At 37.0% G+C, this 25,710-nt stretch overlaps 1 protein-coding gene across 1 annotated transcript; it reads right to left on the bottom strand.

The window, feature by feature from the left end:
• Nucleotides 1-4,906: 4,906 nt before the first annotated feature.
• Nucleotides 4,907-20,609, bottom strand: LOC121420344 (histone-lysine N-methyltransferase PRDM9-like). The gene is made up of 7 exons (XM_041614938.1): nucleotides 20,497-20,609; nucleotides 18,298-18,593; nucleotides 13,080-13,385; nucleotides 10,969-11,127; nucleotides 9,524-9,825; nucleotides 8,465-8,705; nucleotides 4,907-6,821 (listed from the first exon to the last, which is right to left on the bottom strand). The coding sequence occupies exons 2-7, from the start codon at nucleotides 18,557-18,559 to the stop codon at nucleotides 5,506-5,508; spliced, it is 2,586 nt and encodes an 861-aa protein (XP_041470872.1). The 5' UTR covers nucleotides 18,560-18,593; nucleotides 20,497-20,609; the 3' UTR covers nucleotides 4,907-5,505.
• Nucleotides 20,610-25,710: the final 5,101 nt, after the last annotated feature.

The raw sequence follows: 25,710 nt of genomic DNA, 5'->3' as shown, positions 1-25,710 counted from the left end.
TTGGAAATCATTGCAAATTGTTAATCTGAAAATCTCCTTAACGCGTTCTTATTTCTGTAAGACTGCCCCTTTTTCTTTTCACGTCCATTTTTTTTATATCAAAATACTTCCATGGCAAAACCGCGTGGCAAAAAGAAAGAGAGAAAAAAGTTTGATATAAATATCTGCTTTTCATATTCATGTTTATAGATAATAGTCATTATACTTTCTCAAAGCCTGATATATTTGTATAATGGAATCATATATCACGGTTACAACGTGTTGGTGGCTTCTTATTTTTCATTATCATTCCCTTTTTTAAGTCTTGCTTAGTACCTTACACCAAGTATGCGGTATAAATGTATGTCTGTGGGAATCATAATTGTCGGATGCACGTCCGACAACTTGTTTCATCCGACAGTTCAGAATCAAGGAAAGTTGTCATATCTGACACCATATCGGTCAATAAAATTGATGTTGATGAAACTGTCACGCTCCCATGGGCTCTCCCTGAATAAAAGCATATGCTTAGGATCGAGACTGGGTAGATATATGGGACACTTTTTATCGGGAAAGAATCCTTGTAACTTTAAATTTTGTCAAACTAATTTATATTCACAAAAATCTAGATACTTTATTCAGTGAGTACCCTATATCATTATGTTATTTCGTGTAGATCATGTTTTAAAAGGTTCAGGGGTAACCTTTCTATGGGACGCCCCAGAGATAAATGGGTCATATATACTGAAACGTACTGTGAAGACATGGGACAGCATAGGTAGAAAAGTATTGTGTCCCATTTCCCTGGTCAAAAAAAAGAAGAGGTGTGTAATAAAGGCCCTACTCCTGGATACCCTATCGATCCTGTTGTTCTTTCTTCCCCCTCTTAGTCCCGGTCTCAGTCTCTTCCCATCCATCTCCTGTACCGTCTCCCTCTCGATCTCCTATACCCCTACGTGTCATCTCCACTCCTTTTCTTAAGTCTCCTTTGGAAGGTGACTAATACTTTACATCTCTATCGGGGGCGGTGGTTCATAGGGGCGAGACGCCTGAAGTCATTTTTTGTCCGTTGAATGATATGTACACCACCAAGAGCTATTTTTATACTCTTCATCCTTTATTCTCCTTTCCTCATAGGGAGGCAAAGGCTGCTTCATGGTTCCGTTTCATGAAGGTTTGTTATTATCAACAAATGTACCATTTCTATATTAACAAGTTTACTACTAGTATCAGCGAATCATATTGATAAATTTAAGTAAACTCTTATTGGAAATTTGTAACTGTAAAAAGCTATTTCTCCCACCGCTAACACTACCCTCTCTGTTTCCCCTTTACTCTGATGCAAAAAAGTTATCAACCAAAATTTTAGGAGGGGGGGTGGGGGAGGCACCAAAATTTTTGGATACTAAGGGGGACAGGACCCCCCCTTCTTTCTTTATTCGTCATATCTCCTGCCTATGGTCCATTTTTATATCTTTGTCCTTTTCTCTAATGTCTCTCTCTCCCTCTCCTCCCTCACCCACTTTCTGTCTTCCTGTCTCTCTCTCTTTCTATCTACAACCTCCCAAGTTCTTTTTCTCTCATCATCGCTCTGTTTCCCCTTTAAGCCCATACTAGCATTAAATGCACTTTCTGAAACATACTTCTCCATGGCATTATTTCATTTTCATACAAACCATTAAGTGCACAAATATCTTAAACCACAACCTCCCAAGTTCTTCTTTTGTCTCATCACTGCTCTGTTTCCCCTTTAAGCCCATACTAGTATCAAATGCACTTTCTGAAACATAATTTTTCATTGCTTTATTTCATGTTTGTACAAACCATGAAGTGCACAAATATCTTAAACCACATACCAGTACAATGACTATCAGTTTGCACAATAATTAAATTAAAAATCTAATAATTTTTACATCTAATAATGAATATGACAAAACTTATACATGTGTACTACATAGACGTTGAATTCATATTTGTGACAGCTGTAGGTTTTACTTCAATACACATGCACATGTACATTTTTTTCCCCCAAATACATATTTCATATTTCAAAATACACAGAAACTAAGGTCAAATACATAGTTTTAAACCTTTATCAGTGTTATAGGACGTAGACTATCTTCATAAATACCTATCAATATAAACATTTGAAAATCATGATGCTTAGCATGAATTACAATTTCCCTCCTTTTTTAAAAATTAGGCTGGTATCAATCAGTGATAATTTTGTTCCTTAGCAACATATTCCTGGTATGAAGCCTAATTTTACAAATTTTTCTTGTCCTATTTATTGGGTATATATTGTGAGACTATATTATCAATATGTTATACAGTGCATCCCCCAAAATATGATATCTAATTTACATGATCACATAATTCAATTATTTCTCTATATTTTGATACCCAATATGTGATAAACACTTCACTCATTAATGAGCACATAAACAAGATTGAAAGTTTAATGTCAAAACAAGGATGGGCAGAATATTTTGACAAGATTGGTTTCGTGATACGACTTTTGGCTAATGAGCATTTCTTTTGTATTCTTTAAGATTCTCTCACTGATCCCTGAAATGTGAACGGATTCAGGTTCATGCTTGAGTTTCTGCGCAATTCATTTCTGATATGCCTCAGTATTTATCATTTGTAATCTGCCATGCACGAACGATTAGCTAAGCTGTTGGTTTCAAATTAGAGATGAGATTCCACTCTTGTCATGAGTATCAAACTTATAGTAAAAACATTTAGCACTTAAGTTTAATTAGAATAACGGTACATGGACTAAATGGCTATTGGACCAACTGGTTATAAGACAAAATGGCATTAGACTAAATGTAAGTAGACTATAATTGTGAAATCTATCTCTGAAAACGGGTTTCCTTTTATGTGGGACGTAGTGTATCATGGGTTTGGAACCAAGAACTGTTTCGTCAGTTCAGAGCCCCATCTCACAAAGAGTTATGATTGATATAATCACCTTAAACTTTATGGAAATCCAACAATGTCATAATTTTTTCTCCAATAAATTAGCATGATGTCCTTTGTAAACAAAGAGAAGCACACTGAAGTTTTCAAGGAAAATATGATTGTGTGGATATACATCATATCTAGAAAATACTTTTAATAAATATTTATGTTAGATGTTGACGTTGCTGGTTTTCCATAGTTGTGGTTAATTGGATCAATTCGTCGCACGCACCACGAACCGTCCTCTCTGTTACGTTGTTACGTTGCCCACTGTGGCATAAATAATTAACTTCAAGAAAATATAAAGATACGGGATGAAACTTTGGAACCTGAACTTTTTAACTAAGACACTGGTAAATAATTTGCTCTCCTAGTAGGTGCACTTATTGCTGGTTACAAAAAAACTTTTCTTTAAATGCGTTTTCTGCAAAAGTAACTTTCGCATAGAAGTGCGCAGAGAGGACGGTTCGTGGTGCGTAACTCTTTGTAAGATGAAGCAAAGGACTCATGTTGGTGCTCTTTGATGGCTGTGGTATACTGTCTTTAAATCAATACCTACAGGGGTTTACTTTCAATTCGTCTAATACAAATTCATTCAATTGACAACTCATCTACTATCATTTGGTCTACCATCAGTTAGTCCACTATCCACATGGTCTAATTGCCATTTGGTCCAATAGCTATTTAATCCATATAACATTTGGGATAAGTGTTAGTTGGGCGAAATGAATGAAAATAAAATGGATATTAGACCAACTGGTTGAGATGAAATGGTCATAGATGAACTGGTGATTAGACGAAGTTATGACTCGACCAAATAGTTTTTAGACAAAATGTTGATGGACAAAATGGCACAAGACCAAATGGAAGTTAGACCAGGTGGTGAGAGGATATTTTCACATTATCCATACTTCTTTTGACACAATATATTAAGAATTTAGAAATCAAGTATGCTATACAAATTCTATATATATCATAATTAGAAACCATTTTACATGTATATAAACCTTTTCTAAACCTATTGGAGACAGAGTCTGCATATAGACTTTTAACAAATCTGATCTGATTGTATGTTACCATATTTTGTTTATCAGAGAAAGTAAATAATCATTAGATAATCCCAAGATTTGAATAATTGAATTCCACTCAATCCCTCATTACATGAAATATACTACAGTGAGATATAAATATTAAATATATCAGCATCATACAAACAAGAAAATACATGTATATGTAGAAGCAAAATGCTCAATAAATGGAAATGGAAAATACAGAAAAAATACATAGATGTAAAAAAAGTGAATAAATAAGCCAATCTATCTTTTGTATTTGTCGTTCATTTTTCTATCATGATTATCATTACCATTTTAAAGCATTCTAATCAACACTAATTTTACTGTTGTCATGATCATCAGTTGTCTCTACTAGAATTATTGACACTATTATCACGCTATCAGCAATAGCAATATCCTTCATTACAATTATCATCATCATAGGTCGACATATATTGATACCATTGTCGTTGACATCATCATAATCAATTACATCATTACAGATGATAGAATCTATGAGTTATTATTTTCATGATTATCATTTAATAAATCAATCATCAAAAACTTCATCATCAACATAATGAGTAGTAAATAAGCTACAAAGAACCGACCAGAAACAATTCCACAAGCATGCACACGAAGATAAATCTAGTACAGTTGACTGAATACGTCGATATTCCGTAAGTCAAATAATCGGCTAACTTATTTCAGATCTGGGCCCAGTCTTACAAGAGTTGCGATTGATCCAATCAACCATAACTACAGAAAACCAGCAATACCAACAGCTAAAATCCATGTTTGCCCGAAATATTTTCTAGATATGGCGTAAATTCATACATTAATTGATTTCTTGAGGATTCAGTGTTTCTCTTTGCTTAAAAAGGACATTGTGCAAATTTTTCATAGAAAAATAATGACATCAATGGATTTCCATACACCTGAGGTTGATTGAATCAATCGTAACTCTTTGTAAGACGAGCCCCTGAATATGCACTTACTACACTCATGGAGGGTTTGTTTATGCACAGTTTACTCATTCTTCGATCCAACAGTATGGAGGAGAGCCCAAGTACATGTAAAAATTGGAAGCTATGATCTAAATAATGATGAAGGCGACAGATCAAATAACTTGATAAGTTACCATTTTTCTCCTGTTTTAGTATGACTGTAGGAAACCCACTAAAAGTATGAAATGGGAAGAAAATCTAGAATACAATCTTTTTCAATATTCATACTTTTCTGCCATATTCATTAATTCAAACAGATATTTCAAAGGGCCTTTTCTAAAAAAAAAAAACAATAAAAGAGTATCAAATACGACTACCACTGGTAAATTCATCTTTTTTTAAACAAAATATTCCACATATACATACATACACTACACACTTGGGAGATTTAAATACCAGAAGAAAATATTACAAACAATCATAGCCTTGCCAAGAAAGGGCTGTGTGACCTAATTATAGAATTCCATTCATTGATTCTCACGATTGAATCATTACAAGAACTACATGCATGGCTGTTGCTGCATGTGTACTGGTATCTGGGGCTGGTCCTCCCCTTCTAAGCGATGCTTGGCCATGTGATGATTGTATTGATGATTCAAGGCAAAGCTTTTACCACAGATTCCACAAGAGAAGGGTTTGACCTTAATATGCATGGCTTGCTTGTGCGCAGCAAGCGAAGTACTTGACGTGAAACCCTTCCCACAATCCAGGCAAACATACTGCCTGATACCCTTGTGGCGCCTTTCATGGACCTTCCAGTCACACTTATCGGCAAAGCCCTTGCCACAGAAGGTGCAGATGAAGCGCTTCGGACGCTCACTGTGGATGCGTCTCTTGTGTTTAAGAGCCAACTTCCTAGTTCTGAATCCCCGGTCGCAGACGTCACACTTGAACGGTTTGAGCCCTGTGTGTTCTCCTCGATGGTTGTTGAGGGCGCTCTCTGAAGCAAAACTTTTCGGACATTCGGAGCATGGATACATGTTCACATATTTATGCAGCACAAGATGATCTTTCAGGCGACTGACAGTGCTGAATACCTTGGTACAATAGCTACATTTGAAATCTCCCTCCCCTTTGTGGACTTCCCTTTCATGGCGCTCAGCTACCGATTTCGATGTGTATCTGTTTGAGCAGAAGCGACATTTATAAGGACGTTGGTAATAATCAGTAGGTCTACCAAGCATATCCTTAGGCTCATCAGGTGCCGGTTCCGAGGGTTGGATGCCAGGGGGTTTCCGGCTCTTTCTTGAACGGGTTTCAGTTGTTCCAGCTGAATTGGGCTCTGCTCCACCTGATGATTTAAATGCTTGGTGTGTTTGCTCATGTTTAATACAATCTTTCTTGCTTGGGAACCTTTCCCAGCAGTACTCACAGCGGTGCCCATGAGCCCTCCTCTCGTGCCGATTAAGCGAACGCTCGCATTTGTAAACTTTATTACATTCGCTGCATCCAAACATCTTATTTGCATGCTCTTTGAAAGGGTCTGTAGGATCTTTCTCAATTTCTGTAGATGCCTCCTTTTTCTCATGGAATAGCTCATGAGCCTTTAGTCTTCCGAAAGAAGGGAAGGTCTTCTGACAAGTTTCACACTTGAATTCGGAATCGTCCTGATCATTCACCTTCAGCTGAGTTCCTAGCTGCTGTTTGGAGCCAACTTCTATTGCCACGAATTTCCTTTTCTTCTTTTTCTTCCAAGTAACTACTGGGACCATCTCTTCTGGTTTACCATGGTTGTGTTCGCATCTGATATGTCTCAGGGTTAATTTGGGGGATGTGAACATGTCCTCACACAGGCTACATTGGAACTTCTGCGAATCTGAAATGGAAAAACATACATTTAAAATTATCTAGCTTATTCTTATTTGTCATTATTTTGGTGTCTAGCAAGGCTTGGTACTAGGTACACACATGTTCCATGAAGTACCACAGTTCCAAAAACTTTTGGATGAACTTTCAACTCAGTGGCAAACATTTACATCTCGGGAACCAGGTTAGTAAAAAAAAATTAAGGGGGTCTATCTTTCTCTTCCACATTGGGGTGATTGCAGAATTTCAGGGACTATTTTATTTCACTTGAATAGTTACTTTTTAGGGTTAAAAAGCATTTGCGCAGTAAAAATTTTATCATTATTCTGCCAAGGATATTGATGTTCAAAATATTCTTGAATTTTTTCTGGAACAGATCTTGTGGCGACTCTAGAAAGAATGGTACCCCAAAGCATGCATTTTGGGGGAATTTTAGGGGGTGATTTGGGCTGTCATGAGAGTGATACTGCTCAAAGCCCTCATATATTTCTTACGCTGTCAGGAAGAAAATTTTGCTGCACATTGTAACTGCAAGGAAGAGGCACGATATCAAATACTCATTGCGTTGGATTGGATCACTAATTCCCTATATTCATTACCATACAAGTCAAATGAACCTTCAGCATTGCTAGAAAGTTAGTGAACCTCAACACAAAATACTCTCCTTCATGCTGAGTGTTGAATCAAACAACACCAATGCAATGTCCAGCGATCCCCCCCAAAACAATCCTTATTGAATGTAATATTCTATCACCCGACTTCACAATCAAATACCTATATCATCACAGAAATTGAAATCTTTTAAATAAGTTCATTTTCAGATGGGGTTCACTAACTGTTAGTGCCACTGTATATACAGGCCTATGAGTGGGGTTTCAAAAAAATAGCGGAAAAATTCCGCTGAACTGCGTTCACTCACTCACCAATACATAGACTGAAGAGCTTGGAGGCCCGTAAGTACAGACAACGTATTTTAGCAGTAACGTTAGATCTAACAGTGGAAACCCGATTTTCCGATCGTTTTTTTGTACATAAAATGTCACATTATGAAAAAGAAATCACATCCATATTTACGAAAAAATGTTTAAAATTCAGAAATATCGTACCTTAGACCGCAGTTACCACTAATTCCTTTGAAATAATGATCGAAACATCGTCATCTTCGATCCTTTCGTTGGTCAACGTAAGTTTCCATCTTGGATGACGTCATCATCCTTACACATGTACTGACGTATTTACCAGTCGCAAAATATCGCGATTTGAGCTGCTGCTTTGCGCTTGTATGCCAACAACGGCAACGGTGCACGGTGTGATCCGCACATAGAGATGTATACTAATTATATATCTCTATGGATCCGCAGCAGTTTCATTCGAAACTTCGCGAAGGCAAAATACGAGGCCCCGTAACGTGTATATTCACAACACACACATTCTGCTCGCATCCATTTACCTAGACTTGTTTTCCAGCCGTTTTGGATAAAATAGCGGAATTTTGACTAAGAAAAAAAACGGAAATGGAACACAGAAAAAAGCGGAAATTGAAATCGGTCTTAAAAATGAAAATAGCGGATTTCCGCTAAATAGCGGAGATTTCACAGGCCTGTATATAAAAAATTCAAGCATAGTAGTAAAGCATAGTAAGTGTCTAATTACCTTCATGAAACTTAAGCTCTTCCAGTGCCACCTCGATACCGACACATTTCCCATAATCCCTGCTATAGAACACTCTCAGTTCACTTCCGGGGTCGATGACCTTTGTGCTTCTAAAGTAGATATCGCCGCAGTATTGGTATGCCTCTATGTTTTGCTCCTCATCGCTATGTGCAAACCTAAGATGAGACATCCAAGTTTTCCGCCCATCGATGTAGAAGAAAACTTTCCCAGTGATACAAAGCTGTAATTGAAACAAAAATTATGGGGGTGTTGCAAAAAAGTTATTTGTCATTGATTACAAAATTTTACAAGTAACAGATAATTGTCAGTTTTTACTTCATGCAGCAGATCAGCATAAAATCACAAGATTTATTAGTGTGATTTACTTGGAAGATAAACTTAACATGCTATCCTTATCTTTAATGGTTGTTGGATTGCAATGCACCCCCTTCAAGGGTTTTGTTACCAAATAGATAATAATAATAATTGGCACTTATATAGCGCTTTATCAATCTACGACTGTTCAAAGCACTTCACAATTATTATTACCTGGTCACTGGATTCATAGCATTCCAAGCAGCCTGTTAGGCGCAAAATTGCTAAACCAACCACAATGAGGGTTGTTTCCTGCCGGTACCCAATTAGCACCTGGGTGAGCGTGGCAAAGTGTGGATTGACGCCTTGCTATAGGGCGATAGGCCATGGTGGGATTCGAACACACGACCCTCTGATTACAAGGCGAGAGTCAGAACCGCTACACCACAGCGCTTCAACGACATTGAAAGATTGACTTTCAAAAAAAAAAAATCTGAATATAAATATACCTTGATTCAAACTGCTCTTTGTATATCCATATTTTAAAAGTATTTCTTCACTGATGCCCACATTTGAAGTGATAGTACTTTCAACAGATGGTGGGGGGGGGGTTGGTCTCGGAGCTCCGCACCCCCCCCCTCCACTTCTGTCATTACTACCATAATAGTCAATCCTAGTGAGAGATAAGGCTACCATACACCTATATCCCAGTGAGTAGGCTCTACACAAAATACAAATGCTTACCTCCCAAGTTGTTTCTCTTGCAAATCCATGCTCCTCGTTCATCAACATTCCTACGTAAGGTCCAAACTCTGTACCCTTCTCGATCATTTCCTTGGCAACCACTCCATCCACTTTGTCCTGTGATGGCCCCCTTAGCTCGAGGGATGGTGGTAGATCTGTTACCGAGCTGATCTTTTTCAGATTGAGAGCAGCAAGCAGCTGCGGTTCCTCAGTAGAACTGCTCGGAGATCGTGGTGTTGGACTGGCCTCCTTCTGCTCTTTATCTCCCTGGGACTGTACTTGTTTAGAACCTGAAGCAGCGTCTGAGTCAAGGATGTATGAAAGTAATGGGAAACATGGAAATATTCATTGTGGGCTATCAGATTGATTTTAGGTTTTGGAAAAATATGGAATGTTGGTCAACTACATGGTTGCTCAATTGCCCTCACACAAAAAATACAGCAAATAAGAGGCAACACACACATATTGCTGGGTTGACAATTATCATCCAGTCCCATGCATGCAAATCAGTGTGCAATGAATGTGACCATTAGAGGAATTGAGTGAATTTGTTATAATTTGGGTGATTTCAGGAAAAGTGACGGCAAAATAGTGTAGATTACATTCTCTATAACATAAAAAAATGAAGCAGTTTCCACTCGGAGTGTCCATTCAGAGCCCCCAACCACCACAGTCAGAGAGATGTTGGAAATAGTCTAGTACAGTAACGGTTAATCCAATGAAGACTGAGCTTGCATAAAAGCTGCTGGAGTCTATCAAAAACATGTGTTACAGTGAATTCATTCAGTCTCCAACAGATTTAAGCTTGTGTATAGTTTTGGTAAATCCACCAAAATGCACCTATCACTATTCCAATTCATTGCTAGCTAATATGAATGGATATGCCCTATAACAGTAATGATGTGGAGGATATGAAATGAAAATGTGTTTTACAGGGTAAATTTTGCGATTTTACATGGAAATTTAACTTGATCGGGTCACGCGATCAAATTAAAATATCTGTGTGTTTTTGTCTTTCAATTAAATCCTATTCCAAATCATGGAATGGGCTGAAACTTTCAAGATATGTTCTTTGTCTGTAACTTTTGGATATCTAATCACTAAATTTATAAGATAAGTGCTTGAATGCCCATTTTTTTAATTTAAAACAAGCATCGCCGAGAGAGGGCGCTATATATCCAAGATTTGAATATTTGAAATTTTCTCAGAGAAGTGCAGTTGGAAAAATATCGAACGGTCTCTACGCTTCAGTAAGACTGTCATATTAGATGATATTCGATTATCAATCACATTATTGACCCCTTACCAAGCTATACACAGGCTCTAAGAAAATGTTGGGTAGTACCATTATTCTCACATAGACAAACCACTGCAAACTATCAATACCTGACCAAAAATCAGATTGAATGACAAAGTAAACCTATCTCTCCATCCACACAACTCACCTTGGTCTTGAGATGTAGCGCCTTCTTGTGGCTGTTTACGTGTAGGCACAAGTCGAATATGCTTCTCCTCAGCCGTTCCTCGAATCTTGGTGATCATAGTCACGTCCGAACTACTGCTGGTAACTGACCCACTAGCTGTAGTAGCTGGAATGCTGTTTGCTGGAGATAATAAGGTTCAAGAATTTAGTGGATGATGTACGGAAATGTAAACAAGTGGAATGCCTCTGGCCGTCTCACCTGCATCACGCAGTTCAATATAGCAGCAGTGCTGACTTTGAAAACTACTCTAACTCGCACAAGATGTTTAGTGATACATGGTTACTCTTATGTCCACTTTTTATGAACTAGACCAATAAACTTACAGAGATATGATGATTATTCAACAAAAAACCCAACATGGCCAAAGTTCATTGACCTTACATGACCTTTGACCTTGATCATGTGACCTGAAACTCGCACAGGATGTTCAGTGATACTTGATTACTCTTATGTACAAGTTTAATGAACTAGATCAATAAACTTTCAAAGTTATGATGGTAATTCAACAGATACCCACAATTCGGCCAAAGTTCATTGACCCTAAATGACCTTTGACCTTAATCATGAGACCTGAAACTTGCACAAAATGTTCAGTGATGCTTGGTTACTATTATGTCCAAGTTTCATGAATCAGATCCATAAACTTTCAAAGTTATGATGGGAATTCAACAGATATCCCTAATTCGGCCAAAGTTCATTGACCCTAAATGACCTTTGACCTTGGTCATGTGACGTGAAACTCAAGCAGGATGTTCAGTGATACTTGATTAACCTTATGTCCAAGTTTCATGAACTAGGTCCATATATTTTCTAAGTTATGATGACGTTTAAAAAACTTAACCTCAAGTTAAGATTTCGAATTTGAATCCTCCAACATGGTCTAAGTTCATTGACCCTAAATGACCTTTGACCTTGGTCATGTGACATGAAACTCTAATAGGATGTTCAGTAATACTTGATTAACCTTATGGCCAAGTTTTATCAACTAGGTCCATATACTTTCTAAGTTATGACGTCATTTCAAAAACTTAACCTCAGGTTAAGATTTGATGTTGACGCCGCCGCCGCCGTCGGAAAAGCGGCGCCTATAGTCTCACCTGCGAAGCAGGTGAGACAAAAAAAATGAAAATCAAGGATGCAACCTACACTGTTAGAAATTTATCCTTAAAATAAAAGAAGTTCCTGCAGCGGAGTCTTGAGAACACCTGTAATCTTATACCAGATTGCGTAATCTTACAGAAAATTGGTATTTGGTGTATGTAATCTTTCAAATTTCCTTAAATAAAACACCCTTTACCCTTTTAAAAAAAAGACCAATTCTGTTAAATTGCAGAAAAATTCCTGTTTTATGAATTTACAGAATGATTCTGTTATTGCTTTCTTTTTTCTGCAAAATCAGCTTTTTTAACAGTGTAGCATTGAAAATCATCAACAATGCCCCATTCAACACACACAGAAATGTGTTTTCTATGACTGAAATAAGTCAAAATTCATAAATTAAGTCTGAAATGAGGTGTAACTGCAAAAGTGAATACAAAAAGTTCGAACTAGATGAAAGTTTCACTTGTCCATGTTCAAATGCTGTACAGTGCCATTAAAACAGGGTTTCAGAATCCTTTATGAGAAGTCAACAAGAGGCTAATAAGATTGTAACTTTAATAATAATATGCATTATTTATATAGTGCCTAACACAATGTTTCTAAGCGCTGCATACTATTGTGGAGCGTTCTGGCCCATTGGATAAGTCTTCTGACTCTGAAACAGAGGGTCGTGGGTTCGAATCCCAGCCATGGCGTAATTTCCTTCAGCAAGAAATTTATCCACATTGTGCTGCACTCGACCCAGGTGAGGTGAATGGGTACCCGGCAGGAGGCACCTCGAGCTAAAGCCGGGGTAATAATAATAACGAGCCTCGGAATAGAATATTTCTAGATAGATGGCGCTATATAAATGCCTATTATTATTATTATTATTACCAATACTATTGCTTTACTAATAATATTGCATACTATAAATTCAAATGCCTACATCCAAGGTATTATCCAAGGTATGAATTAATCTTAACCTTTACCTGTAGTAGGTGGAATGTTGCTCTCTAATGACTCGTGAGTTGCAGTTAGTGGAATGGCGGTATCCGGAGAAATGTCACGATTAGTGGAGGCTGATCCAAGTGTTGTGGTTGGTAAGTTGGTCGTTTCCGCAACTGGTTCTCGAGTTGTCACTGCCATATTACTTCTCTCTACGACTGGTTCTTGAGCTGTGAGAGGTGGCGTATAATTCCCTTGGAGACCTGGATACTTGACCCCATGTCCTCCGTATGCGATTGGTCGTTGAGGAAGGGTGTGATGCAAATGGTTTGCCGATGAGTGCCCAGAATCTATTACAGAGGAAATCAAGTGAAAATAATTAAGTGCAGTTAAAGAAGAAAAACACAGAACTTGACTTTTTTGGGGTAGACCATCATTTTTTATATTTTTCAAAATGTTTATTTGATCATTTAATGGAAGCCCTAAAAAGAGTGGATAGAGCAAACTCAAGCAGTCTGGGGGCTTTCTTCAAAGATGATCCAAATTAAATGCATACATTAGAATACAAGGTCAAGAAAATGACTCCTTAAAATAACTTAAGAAAGTAACTTAAAATGCTATATACATGTAGATTTTGGTCTGGTTTTATCACAAACAAACTGCCTTTTACTATCATGCATATATATGTGTATAATGGACATACCAAGAATTCATAGAAGGGAAATCAAAACCCTCTAAAAAGTTTCACCCTCAACCAGGAAGTACCAGAAAAGCAATCAAGCCCCCCAAAATTAGTTTAAAAGTGCAACTAATAATTACTTCTCATAAATCACCTTTTCAAGTTACACATGGGGGGGGGGGTGATTGTTTTTACATAGAAATTAGTGGCCTGATAGCAATTTTGGGATAAAAGAGTGGAGGGAGAGGGTACATGCCCATAGCACTCCACCCCCATCTCCATTTTAAAAAAAATATATATTTATTTATAAGACCTTAATATCTCAAAATTCAAATATTTTGATGACAGCTGAGAATAAGCTAGATTTCAAAGTTGTAACATGGGTACATGTAGCAACCTTCTTTTGCCTTGGAAGAGTTCAGGGGAGCGTTTCATGAAAGGACTTGTCGGACGTTTTATCCGACAAGTCCCATTTTATCCGACAGTTACCATAGGAACAGTGCCTCTCAGCCAATCAAAATCATGGAACGATGTAGGCCTGAGTCGAAACGGTTCCCCGACCGGGCCCCGCCCGTCGCCCTAAAACCCGGTTTTACTTTTTCGGGTTTCGGGTTTTCCACATACAATAACTGCCCATAAAATCCTTTGTCATTCCTCAATGTTTTGATTTCAAACATTCTCCTACCTTCTCAAATCACTGTCATGTACTTTGTGACCAGTTAACCGCCTTTGTACTCATGCGAAATCAGCGAAACTTGTGAACTTCATGACCAGAAGACAGAAGTATGTCAACGTCAAATCAATTTGGAAGAGCCCCGCCGATCTACGGCCAGCTGTGCCAGCCTTGCCTACGCCACATCGCTGGCGCGCCTACCGTACCCAGCGTTCTCACCAGTGTATAATACGCATGGTTCAAACACCATGCGTGCGGAAATGGAGACCAAGTGGAAGCATGCGTAAAATTTCAGCGACATGCGTGGAAAAAATAAATGGAAATATTCAGAAAAAAAATTAATACACTCCATGAACTCCTCTTAGTTATATCAACTTCATTTATCGGGTTGCACCGAAGTCCCACCAACTTAAGACCACTTGCAAATGAAAATCAGTGCAGGGCCCTAGCTAGCGCCGACGCTCGTTGGATGCGCATTTTGTATACTGTACTGTACATCCACGTCTATATCTCTGGCCTGAGCACGCAGTTGCGCTGAAGCGGCAAGCGTGTGCGGCCGAAATGAGTAACATTACCTAGAAACACACGTAGTTTCAAATCTAATGCGAATAATGGAAGAATTTATCATTCCATTTGACAATCAATTGCAATGACTTTTGAACTTGAAGGGCCCCACGTCTTAACAAATTTGGTTTTAGTTAAAATAGACTTACGACGGCCTATGGGAAGTTTTGTAATCATGCTTCTCGTCGAAGAAAAATATACTTTACAAACTTGTTTTTTGTTTAGAATTTTAGTTGTGTTCATAGTCATACGACTTATTCCAGATACTAACTTAAGTAATGACATCTAGGATTTATTTAAGAAGCGTTTGATAGATGCCAGATGAGAGACCTCGCCCAGGGAGCTCAGATTACGAATTTAGGGTCGTGCTCAATAATGCAGCGGGCAGACATATCCATATATTTGGCGAGACAGAACAAGCGGAAGGCGTTCATGTTAATGTCTCCCCTTTGCATGATCGCACGTGCTCTGCTTGTTCAATCCAGGGACCTAACCTTTTTTTTCGGTTTCTGGAGTGTGGTTTCGTTCTTGGGGCAATATTATGTAATGTGTTAGGTCATGTACTCTGTTATCATGTTTCGTTCAAATTCAGAAGCGTTTTGCCCTGGCTTATCATGAAATTCTTTATTTCCCTATTTCGATCCTATCCTAGGCCCTAGCTAGAAGTGCAACTCTGACACTACTTATATTTCCAATGGCGATCGTATTCGTTTGATCATTTTGATGGTATTCATAAGTGGTTTTCAAAAAAATAATAAAATTTACTAGACAACTAGTATATTGTTAATAAATGAGTTTTGACTTTTGAATAATGGCAAATTGGCAATGATTAATGAAAATGACGAATATGATGATGATAATAATGATAAGATAATGATGATGAATGATAGTGGCAGCGGTGATGATGTTATCAACTGAATCATGGTTGCAATGATGATGGTGGTCACTGCCTGAATGGTGAAATTGGTGATGATGATCATGAATTGTGATTTTGGAGATGGCCATGCGTGGAAAGTGATGATGACTGTGATGAGAATGATGATGATGTTGCAAAAATAAAATCAAGAGCTACATGTGGTTTGGAGTTTGGACAAAGACAGTCATTTCCATGACGGGAAGGCAAAAGTTGAACATGAGGTGCATGGCTGTTAAATCAAAGGGCAGACATAATCGGGCAAGTCCAAGAATTCGCGCGCGTTACGTATGGGACATTTCAGAGGCTTTAATGACCTGAAAAATAGTGTTAAATGACTTTGATTAGATTGAATACCCTCATGATGTTAGACATCTAGGAGGAGAATAATCATGCAAAAAATGGTGACATATGACCTCGACCTTGACCTTTTAGAGAGAAAAGATGTGCCGTTACGTATGGGACGCAGAAAAAAGACAATTTTTCAAACATTTTTTTCAAGTTGAGAATTCTCTGAAAGTATTTCATTTGACAACTTGTAACTTAGTGTGATAGAAGTCACAATACTATAGTATATCTAAGGCAAGTTTCATGTCATATGCCAAATACTTCTAATTACAGACTCTAATTAAACAAATTAATGACATGTTACGTATGGGACAGTTACGTATGGGACATTTTGTCCCCATAGAGAACGTACACAATTTTCCTTATAATTCAAATAATTGAAATAATTTAAAATATAGAAATAACAAAAGAGTGTCATTCTTTTACAATGTTCTATTGAGACATATTTGAAATGACTGAAAAGGAAATTGGTCATTTCAACATTTTTTTTTCTTGCTTTTCATGGTTTCATGAATTTCTTATGTATTTCTATTGTTTTTTATTTTTTTCATATTTTTCAATTTTCACAATTTTTTTGCTTCAATAGTTTTCATTAATCAGTATTCATAACAAATTAGTCTTTAAAAACCAAAGAAAAGGTAAATAATCACTTTTTAGAGCACTCTTGAGAATTGTTTTTCTCCATTCACTTTGTACACAAATCTCCCAATTGACATTGTGTGTAAATGTCCCATACGTAACATGTTGTCCCATACGTAACAATTTTTTAATTAACTCTTAATTAAAAAGAAAAATCTATTTTTGAAACTTTTTGTGGTATAACATTTTCATACTTAATAAATTAGAACTTCCCAGAGATGCAACAATTCAAGTATTGTATTATGAGAAATAACTTAAAAAACATCCTCAAAATGTTACGTATGGGACATTCCATCCTTGGACAAGACCTAATTTGCATAATTAATTAGATGATACCACTTTTTTCCCCTCAAAAGTAATAAGATGTTAGGGGGTCCATGTCCCACCTATGACTAAATCTCAGAAGTTTTGTTTTTATTTTCTATGAGTTTTTATAATTGTCCCATACGTAATGCCCATTTTAACAATTATGCAAATTAGGTGCCCCAAATTAGCATAAATATGCATATTATCAAATTTTTCTTAATGAAATTTGAAAATTTAACACTTGGGCTTTCTTACCCCACCAAAGATAACTTCTTAAATTAAAGATGAAATTTTGCCTTCTGGGGTGACCATTTCTTGGACTTGCCCAATCCCATTCCATTGTTTATGTTGTGCGCAAAAAAAACTCTCTTTCGTCCATTTGGTTTTTTCGGGCCTTTTTGGCACATCCCGCCCCGCCCGCCCCCTCTTTCTCCTTCTCTCCCTTTTCCTCTCCCCGCTCTCTTCCACTCCGCTCATTGCACTGTGCGATATCCAGAATCATGACTGGGCGAGTTAAATTTGAGGGAGGTGTGTTTGCTAGCACATGCGTAGATCTTTCTCCTTGTTTGAGTTTATTGGGATTATGCATAACCAAGATCGTTGATATCGCGTCGGAAGCAGGCATTGCCAGGCAAGATCGAACATGACAAGAAAAATGTAAGCTGCTGTGATGTTTTTTTTTGTGTGATTTCATATTAAAAAATAGGAATAGTTGAATTTTGCTTAACTTTTTTTAAAAGTTAAATCGCTTTCTCGGCGCTTGCTTCCCCCGCGTATCATCGGTTCTCAAACAGGCAGCGCCATGCGCCTCAATGGCATAAAAATAACAGCAGTCAAAGTTTCAAAGAAATATGATTTTAATTTTTCGGGTACCCGGTCCCCGCCCGTTTTTTCCCACTCAAACCCGGTTTGAGGAAAACCCGTGATGACTCAGGTCTAGAAAGATGTCAGATCTGACAACTTGTCAGATGAAAATATTGATGAAACGCCCCCAGGTATCAGGAGACTGTTTTCAGACAATATGAGACTGCCACCATTGATATATTTTTGAAATACAGCGTTTTCTATAAAGCTGCCCTCAAAATCTTTAAATTTTGAGATACAAGGTTTCATCAGCCCAGTGATGATATGAGATCTTACCATGATAGACTGGTGTGAACATCTGTGTGACTGTCCCTGGGTGTGGCAAGGGGAATACCCTGGTTGGCTGGTCCTCCATATAATCAGCCTGGTGTTGTGACGGTGTGTGGTATGGTATTGGCAAATCAAAAGGATAGTGGGCGACATGTTGCTGTTGCGATGGTTGTTGTGGCTGCTGTTGTTGTTGTGGTGGTGGCTGTTGCCTGTTTTCTTGTTGCTCCCTCTCAGGAAGGTAAAAACCGGGTGGGTAGTTGCCTTCCATGGCTATTACTAGGTCTACATGTAGAGTGCAAGACCTGAAAATGCAAAATAATGGGGGAAAAATTAGAGCCTACATAATCATTGTGGAAAATACTTTGGGTATTAGTAATACTACATGTTTCTTATTACCAGATCTACTGGAAAAATGCAATTAATTTGCAGTCGAACTTCCAGGTCTATCACTGCTGCTATCTCCATCTACATTATAACAAAAACAATTTGTGCCAGTTTGTTGTGCCAGAATTACTGTTCCCAAGGGCGAGTTCATTACTCTTGGCTGAAAATTATGTGATTTGAACAAATAAGAGTAAATCAAGCAAAACGCTGAAACTTGTCATGAAAATTGGACAAGGAATAACAAAGTTATAGCACTTCAAAACTGTTTGCATTATTTATAGTATTATCAGTTCAAGGTATGTCTTTATGAATATGCAATGAGCAAGCTGATGATGCCATCTCTCAACTTACTCTTTGGTATTTCATTATCATGAAATTATCTATTAAAGTTAATCTATTAATGTTATCTATTAATCTATTCATGAAATTATCTATTAAAAAAACAACAACAATTTAATGACTTTCAAGCACAGGATATCTTAGAAAGACAAGTAGTGAACCACAATAAAGGTAGTACTATTCACCCCAAAACACTGAGCAATTAAAACAATATTTTTTTGTGAGTACCCCTCTGGCTTTGAACAATCTCCACCTGACACAGTGAACAGCACATCACTAGAGGTGTTCAAGTTAAAGATCGAAAAGAGCTCGCTACGATACGACTAGATATCACCGCGCCCTCTCTCACCACTGCATTCATACCAATTGGTCCAGCAGTGTACAGATCCAGATTGTTTTCCACTGTCTGATACAGGGTTAGCGATATCAAACTGGAACAAATTTTACTTTATCTTCTCAAGCATAGAAAATTCTTCCTGTTTGCCCCTCTTTTGTTCCATCTATCTTCATTTCCTATCTTTCTTTCCTGATCCTTTCTGTCTCCCTGTATTCATTTCTCTTTCTTTCCTTCTTTTTTTAATTACATTTCCTTTTTTTTATTTCAATCATTCTTTTTTCCTTTCTTTGCTTTCTTCTCCCTTCCTGTTTTCTTATTTGTTCTTTCTCTCCTTCCATTTTACTTCTTTCATTCTCTCCTTTCATTCATTCTTTATTTTTCCTTCTAATTCTTTTACCTTATTCTTTCTTTCCCTCCCTTCCTGTTTTTCTCTTTCTTTCTTTCAAAGAATAAGGAGACATTCTTCTTTCTTTCTCCTTTTCTCTCCTTTATTTTGTCTTTCACACATTTATTTATCTTCCATTCCTTACATTTTAGATTCAAATCAACAAACGATAGAAACCCTTTTTCCCCTTTTTTATTCTAGATTTCTTTTATTCTAATTTATTTCTTCCTTCAGGTTTTCTTTCTTCTCAATTCATCTCTTTTCTTTCTCTCCTTCATTCTTTTGTTCACCCTCCCTTCCAATTCTTTATATTTTTTCACAAGTCTTACTCTTATTGTGACAATGTGTTTGTTGATTGCCATTGGCATTGGATTGTCCCGCATTTCATTTTTGTGAAATCTGGTAACCCTGCACGAATGGGACGTAATCCCTGGCTCTGGGAATAGTAAGCACACATTTGTAAATGATTTTTACTCTCTAGGAGCCTTCTCTGGCTACGCCAATCTACATACGCCCAGTCCCTCCTACTTACTAGCGCATCAACCGTTCAACGACTGCACCACTGCCCAGACCAGTCGGTCGAGCCAGCGCCAGACGTCTGTTTGTCTGTGACTGAGGCGGCGTCACACGAAAGCGAACAGCAACAAAAACGCGCAGAACCTTTTTGATACTCATTTTTAAGGACGTTTTGACTCGATTTAGTAGAAAATACAGATGTCTCACAATAAAATAAATATATGATGCACATAAATGGACATACCTTGTTCAGAATCGTTGATTCACGCAAAAAATATGGGTTTGTAATGCCGGATCTTCACCAAAAATACTGCATAAAAATGACCGTGACATGACATGACCTTGATTCGATGTGGTATCCTCGAGAAAGCAAAATAAAACCCAAAAAACTTTCGTGCCTCGAATAAGGGCACACATGAGTATTACAGACCCCCATTCACTCACGTGTTATATCATAGCTCATCAAAAAATCATTAAAAATCAATCCCTCGATAGATTTTGCTTTAATTCACTGACATTAGTCACAATTAACAGTACATTAAGACTTGATATGTTAATCAGGTACTTGACCAGCTCAATCAAAAGTTAAATGGCCTGAAATAAGACTAACCATAATTTCAAGTTTCAAGTTTCAAATTTATTAACGATCCTTCAAATAAAACCCCGAAGGGGTGTACAAGGATACAACAAATGAAATAACATAACCTCTGAGGCAGCCCACTCATACCTTCCACACTGGAGCATGAGGTCGATGTGGAATCAAGCAATGATAGTCATAGTGGAGAGGTCATGTGTGGGTGGGCTCAGGGGTCATTCACAGCAGCATGACAAGTGAAGTATAAACGATAATAAACATGGCAAGATACATAAAGAGTGATAACTATAAAACTGAGTGCTGTTCCATCAAACTAGACAGCTTTTTTTTTTAAATTTTTTTTTATTTATTTATTTTTTTTTTTTATTTTTTAACATAATGATCTACTTAACAAATAAAATTGAAAACTTCATTTAAAACAGTATGTGTAATATCACGGTTATACACATGTACTTATTAAGTTATTTAAATGCATTTATCACCAATTTGGTGAAGACAGCCAGGTTTTTAATGATTGGTATTTCCGTAGAATTAAAGAGAGAATACATTTTGTGAATATTGTCATAATTTATAAAATGAGTACCAAGAAGTGAGTTTCTTTCTTGTTCAAACTTACTACAAATAAAAATGTAGTGGAACTCGTCTCCTATTCCGGAGTTGCACAAAGTACATACTCTATTTATCCTTTCAGTATTGTCATATCTACCAGTCACAATTGGTATTCTGGAATTGCCAGTTCTAAATTTGCATAAATAATAGAAAAGAGAGGGGGAAGAGTTATCAAGTACTTCTCTAGTTTATGGGTAGTTTTGAAGATACGATAGTTCGAGCATGAACTGGAGCTATTAATATCTGAAGACCATCCTTGACAAAATTGATCTTTTAGTCTTTGAAGTAGGCGTTTCTTAAAACTAGATATAAAGTCAATTCTTTGGTTCAGCCAAGCAAAGGAATATCCATTACATTCAAGAACATGCTTCACAAACAAAAGCCAGTTAGAATGAAATTTGTTATCAGCACTAAGAGAATACAAAAGCTTATAAATAATACTAGATGTCCTACATAAATCGCTAGTAACTAGTCTATACCAACAAGAAACTACTCTACTTTTAATATAAATGTCTAATGGGAACCTACCAAGCTCTCCATATACCACACAGTTAGGGGTAGATTTTTTAACTCGTAAAATAGATTTACAATATCTTAAGTGGAGTTTTTCAATCAGAGAATTATTTTCATGACCCAAAATTTCACAACCATACAAAAGAATTGGTACAACCAGAGAATCAAATAAATTTAACTGAATATCAATAGAGAGGTTTAAGTTTCTAGATTTACTTATGAGAGCATACATAGCCCTAGTTGCCTGGTCATAGAGATATTTTTTTGCTTTACTAAAATTTCCATTATAATTAAATATAATACCCAAATACTTGTATTCAAAAACAACCTCAATTTTTTCATTTCGGAAAGTGAATTCTGGTATTTTCCTAATTCTACCCTTTGAAAAGACCATGACTTTTGTTTTCTTAACATTTACTGTGAGATCCCAGTCAGTACAATAGGTTTCAAATGCATTTAGAGCAGTCTGGAGATCATCTTTACTTTCAGCCATAATAATAGTATCATCAGCATATAACAACGTATTTAATTTTAAATAAATCACAATATCATCAAAATCAACTTCATTTTCAATTAAGTCTGAAAGAGCAGTGAGGCCATTATATTTACTGAACAGTTCTGTTTCGGCCAGTTCATCGCCAGAAAAACCAGAACTGCATTGTGGGTAATGATTAAAATGAAATACAAAAAATGCAGTCTAGCCTTCCCAAACGCCTTGATTATGAAAGAGTATGAACATAGCATTATGTCTATCGTTTTTCTTTTGATATACAAACATTTGATCTATTTTTAATGAATTATTTTAATCAATAAAGTCATGTGATCTTTACTTACGCCTGTCCGGCATGCTTTGCGCGCGGTTGAATTACTCTCATGTGCCCTATACTGTGGGTCAAATGACGAAAAGTTGAAAATTTTGGTCTCGAAAGAAAGAGTGAGTTCTCCTGAAGAGATTGATACCTTGCATTCAATACCTAATCTGACTAAACGTGTAAAAGAAAAGAAAACGTCTCATTAGACACCCCTCAATTTAATGTAAAAATGCAGTGTTCCATTCAAATATTTTGTGCGCTTCCTATGGTATTAGCAGCTACACGTTCTACGTGCTTGATGTCCATCAATTGGCTAAATATGTATTGTGTGGATTTACAACTTCTTGTTTACATGTTTAATTTCGTTCGAGGTTATTTATTACCTATGTATTCGCATAAGAATAAACAAAGTAAATAAAAGAAAATTGATAACAAACAAAGATTGTAAGCATTTCTTTTGCTCATTCGCCTCTCTTCCCTATTATAACCGTTAATTTGGAGGAAGAAGGGGGGGGTGTTATAGGCATCAACCCCGCCCTGCTTACAAGCCAGGAGGATGGGAGTACGTACCCCGACTCAGCACCCCCCCCCCCAGTCCTTTAGCTTTCAACGAAGTGAATAGTATTCAAGTGCGCAATCTATGATGTATCTGACTGAGACAAGTTTATGTATTTTAATGTTTTGTTCATCTTTCTCTGCATGCTCTAAATATTGAAAATAGGAATCCTGATGATAATTAGAAGTTATTTATCATTTTGAAGTTCCTACTAGTACTTGTTTCATTTCACACTCTCAAACCAACCAGATCTCCTATTGGCAGTAGAAACTCGCATTTCTGCATGATAAATGATAAGCATTGAATATACATTTGAAAGCGTCATTCCAGCATAGTAAGCGATAAATGCACTAAATGCCGAGTAATATACTTATCAACTGTTGTTAAACATAACCTATATCACTTTGCATAAAACTGTTTGAAGCATTCTCACCACCGATTTCTAGCAGACGACGCCCAGCCATAGCAACGACAGTGTAGAAGTGTAGTCGCGATATAGGGCACACATGAGTATTACAGACCCCCATTCACTCACGTGTTATATCATAGCTCATCAAAAAATCATTAAAAATCAATCCCTCGATAGATTTTGCTTTAATTCACTGACATTAGTCACAATTAACAGTACATTAAGACTTGATATGTTAATCAGGTACTTGACCAGCTCAATCAAAAGTTAAATGGCCTGAAATAAGACTAACCATAATTTCGGCCAGTTCATCGCCAGAAAAACCAGAACTGCATTGTGGGTAATAATGATTAAAATGAAATACAAAAATGCAGTCTAGCCTTCCCAAACGCCTTGGATATGAAAGAGTATGAACATAGCATTATGTCTATCGTTTTTCTTTTGATATACAAACATTTGATCTATTTTTAATGAATTATTTTAATCAATAGTCATGTGATCTTTACTTACGCCTATCCGGCATGCTCTGCGCGCGATTGAATTACTCTCATGTGCCCATGTGTGACATTCAAAACAATATAACAAATAAAGTTGTTTTTGACGGGGTTTGGGCAGAAAAAGAATATTCCCTAAATTTGTAAAATTAAAGTAGTAATAGAAACTGAAATAAGAGTCATAAATTTACCAGATGTGAGGGCCAGTTCTTGTCTAAATAACAATAATTAACATTTTGAATAATTTTTAATATTTTGTATTTTACTTGCGATTTTGTTTTATTGACATTTCATTGAAACAATCATGATTTAGAATAATAATACAGTAATAACAAACAGCTTGAAAAACAGATGTAGCTAGGGGAGCAGGGGTGGATCCAGCATTTCCCCAAGGGGGGGGAGGCATTTAATTTGTACAGAAAAAAATTGACAAGCAGAAAAACGGTTTTTCACTTCAGAATGGAAGTCATTTGATTGACAAGCGAAAAAGAAGTCCTCACTTGCACAGGCATGATGACTATTCCCATTAAAAAAAATGTCCTACAGGAAGGGGCACCTGGCATGGGCTGAATGGGCCCAGTATACCTGGATCTGCCAGGAACGCGAACTCAAATATTTCTAAGGTTTACCATCTGTAAAAGAAAAGTACAAAAGTAAAAAAATAAATAAAAAAAGAGATCAAAATCAAAACGAAACAGCACAACTTTCAGATCTAGGAGTAGGAATGTCTAAAAAATGATCAAAATTATGTATAATATTTGGATAAGACATAAGTGCTAATGAAAAATAATTAAAAAAACAAAAACATACCACCTCCCTTCAATAATTTTTTTTAATATGTGATTACTTATTTTAGTCCATGATAGCTAGGGCGGTGCTATTATTAGCAGCTAAGGCTATTCGACTGACCCTCTAACTTAAGTGGAAAAAATAGAAGGGGGATCCCGGGGATCTAGAAAGAAGGGAAATCATCCCTAATTAATGCATTGTTCCCTCCAAAGTCCTCTCTCCCTATTTCTTTAAATCTCTCATCTTTCTATGCTCATTAATTCCCATCCCTATTGAATTCACTCACTCTACGTATCTGCTTCTTCTTCCTCAATCACTCTACCCCCAAACTTTTCACACTTTATCCCTTTGCCAAAAGCCAATCTCCTTTGCACCAGGGATGTGGGAGGGAACCTGTTTGCACTATTCCTTCCATACCTTTGTCCCCTTTTAATCTCTCATCTTTCTATTCCCCATCCCATCCTTATTTCTGGCTTCCTCACTCTCTATTTAGCCTTTTATTTTTCTTCCTCTGTCTCTATCACCCACTTCCCAGGGGTCACAGAGCAGTTTTCAAAGTGGGGGGGCTGCTATGACCATGCAAAAAATCACAAACATATGGTCTTTTTCATGCTATTGTGCACGGTTTTGGAAAAAAGTGGGGGGGGGCTGACCATGCAAAAAATCACAAACATATGGTCT

This window comes from Lytechinus variegatus, chromosome 8, assembly GCF_018143015.1.
Source record: "Lytechinus variegatus isolate NC3 chromosome 8, Lvar_3.0, whole genome shotgun sequence".
In the NCBI taxonomy this organism is placed as follows: Eukaryota; Metazoa; Echinodermata; class Echinoidea; order Temnopleuroida; family Toxopneustidae; genus Lytechinus; species Lytechinus variegatus.
This window is presented reverse-complemented; position numbering and strand designations above follow the sequence as displayed.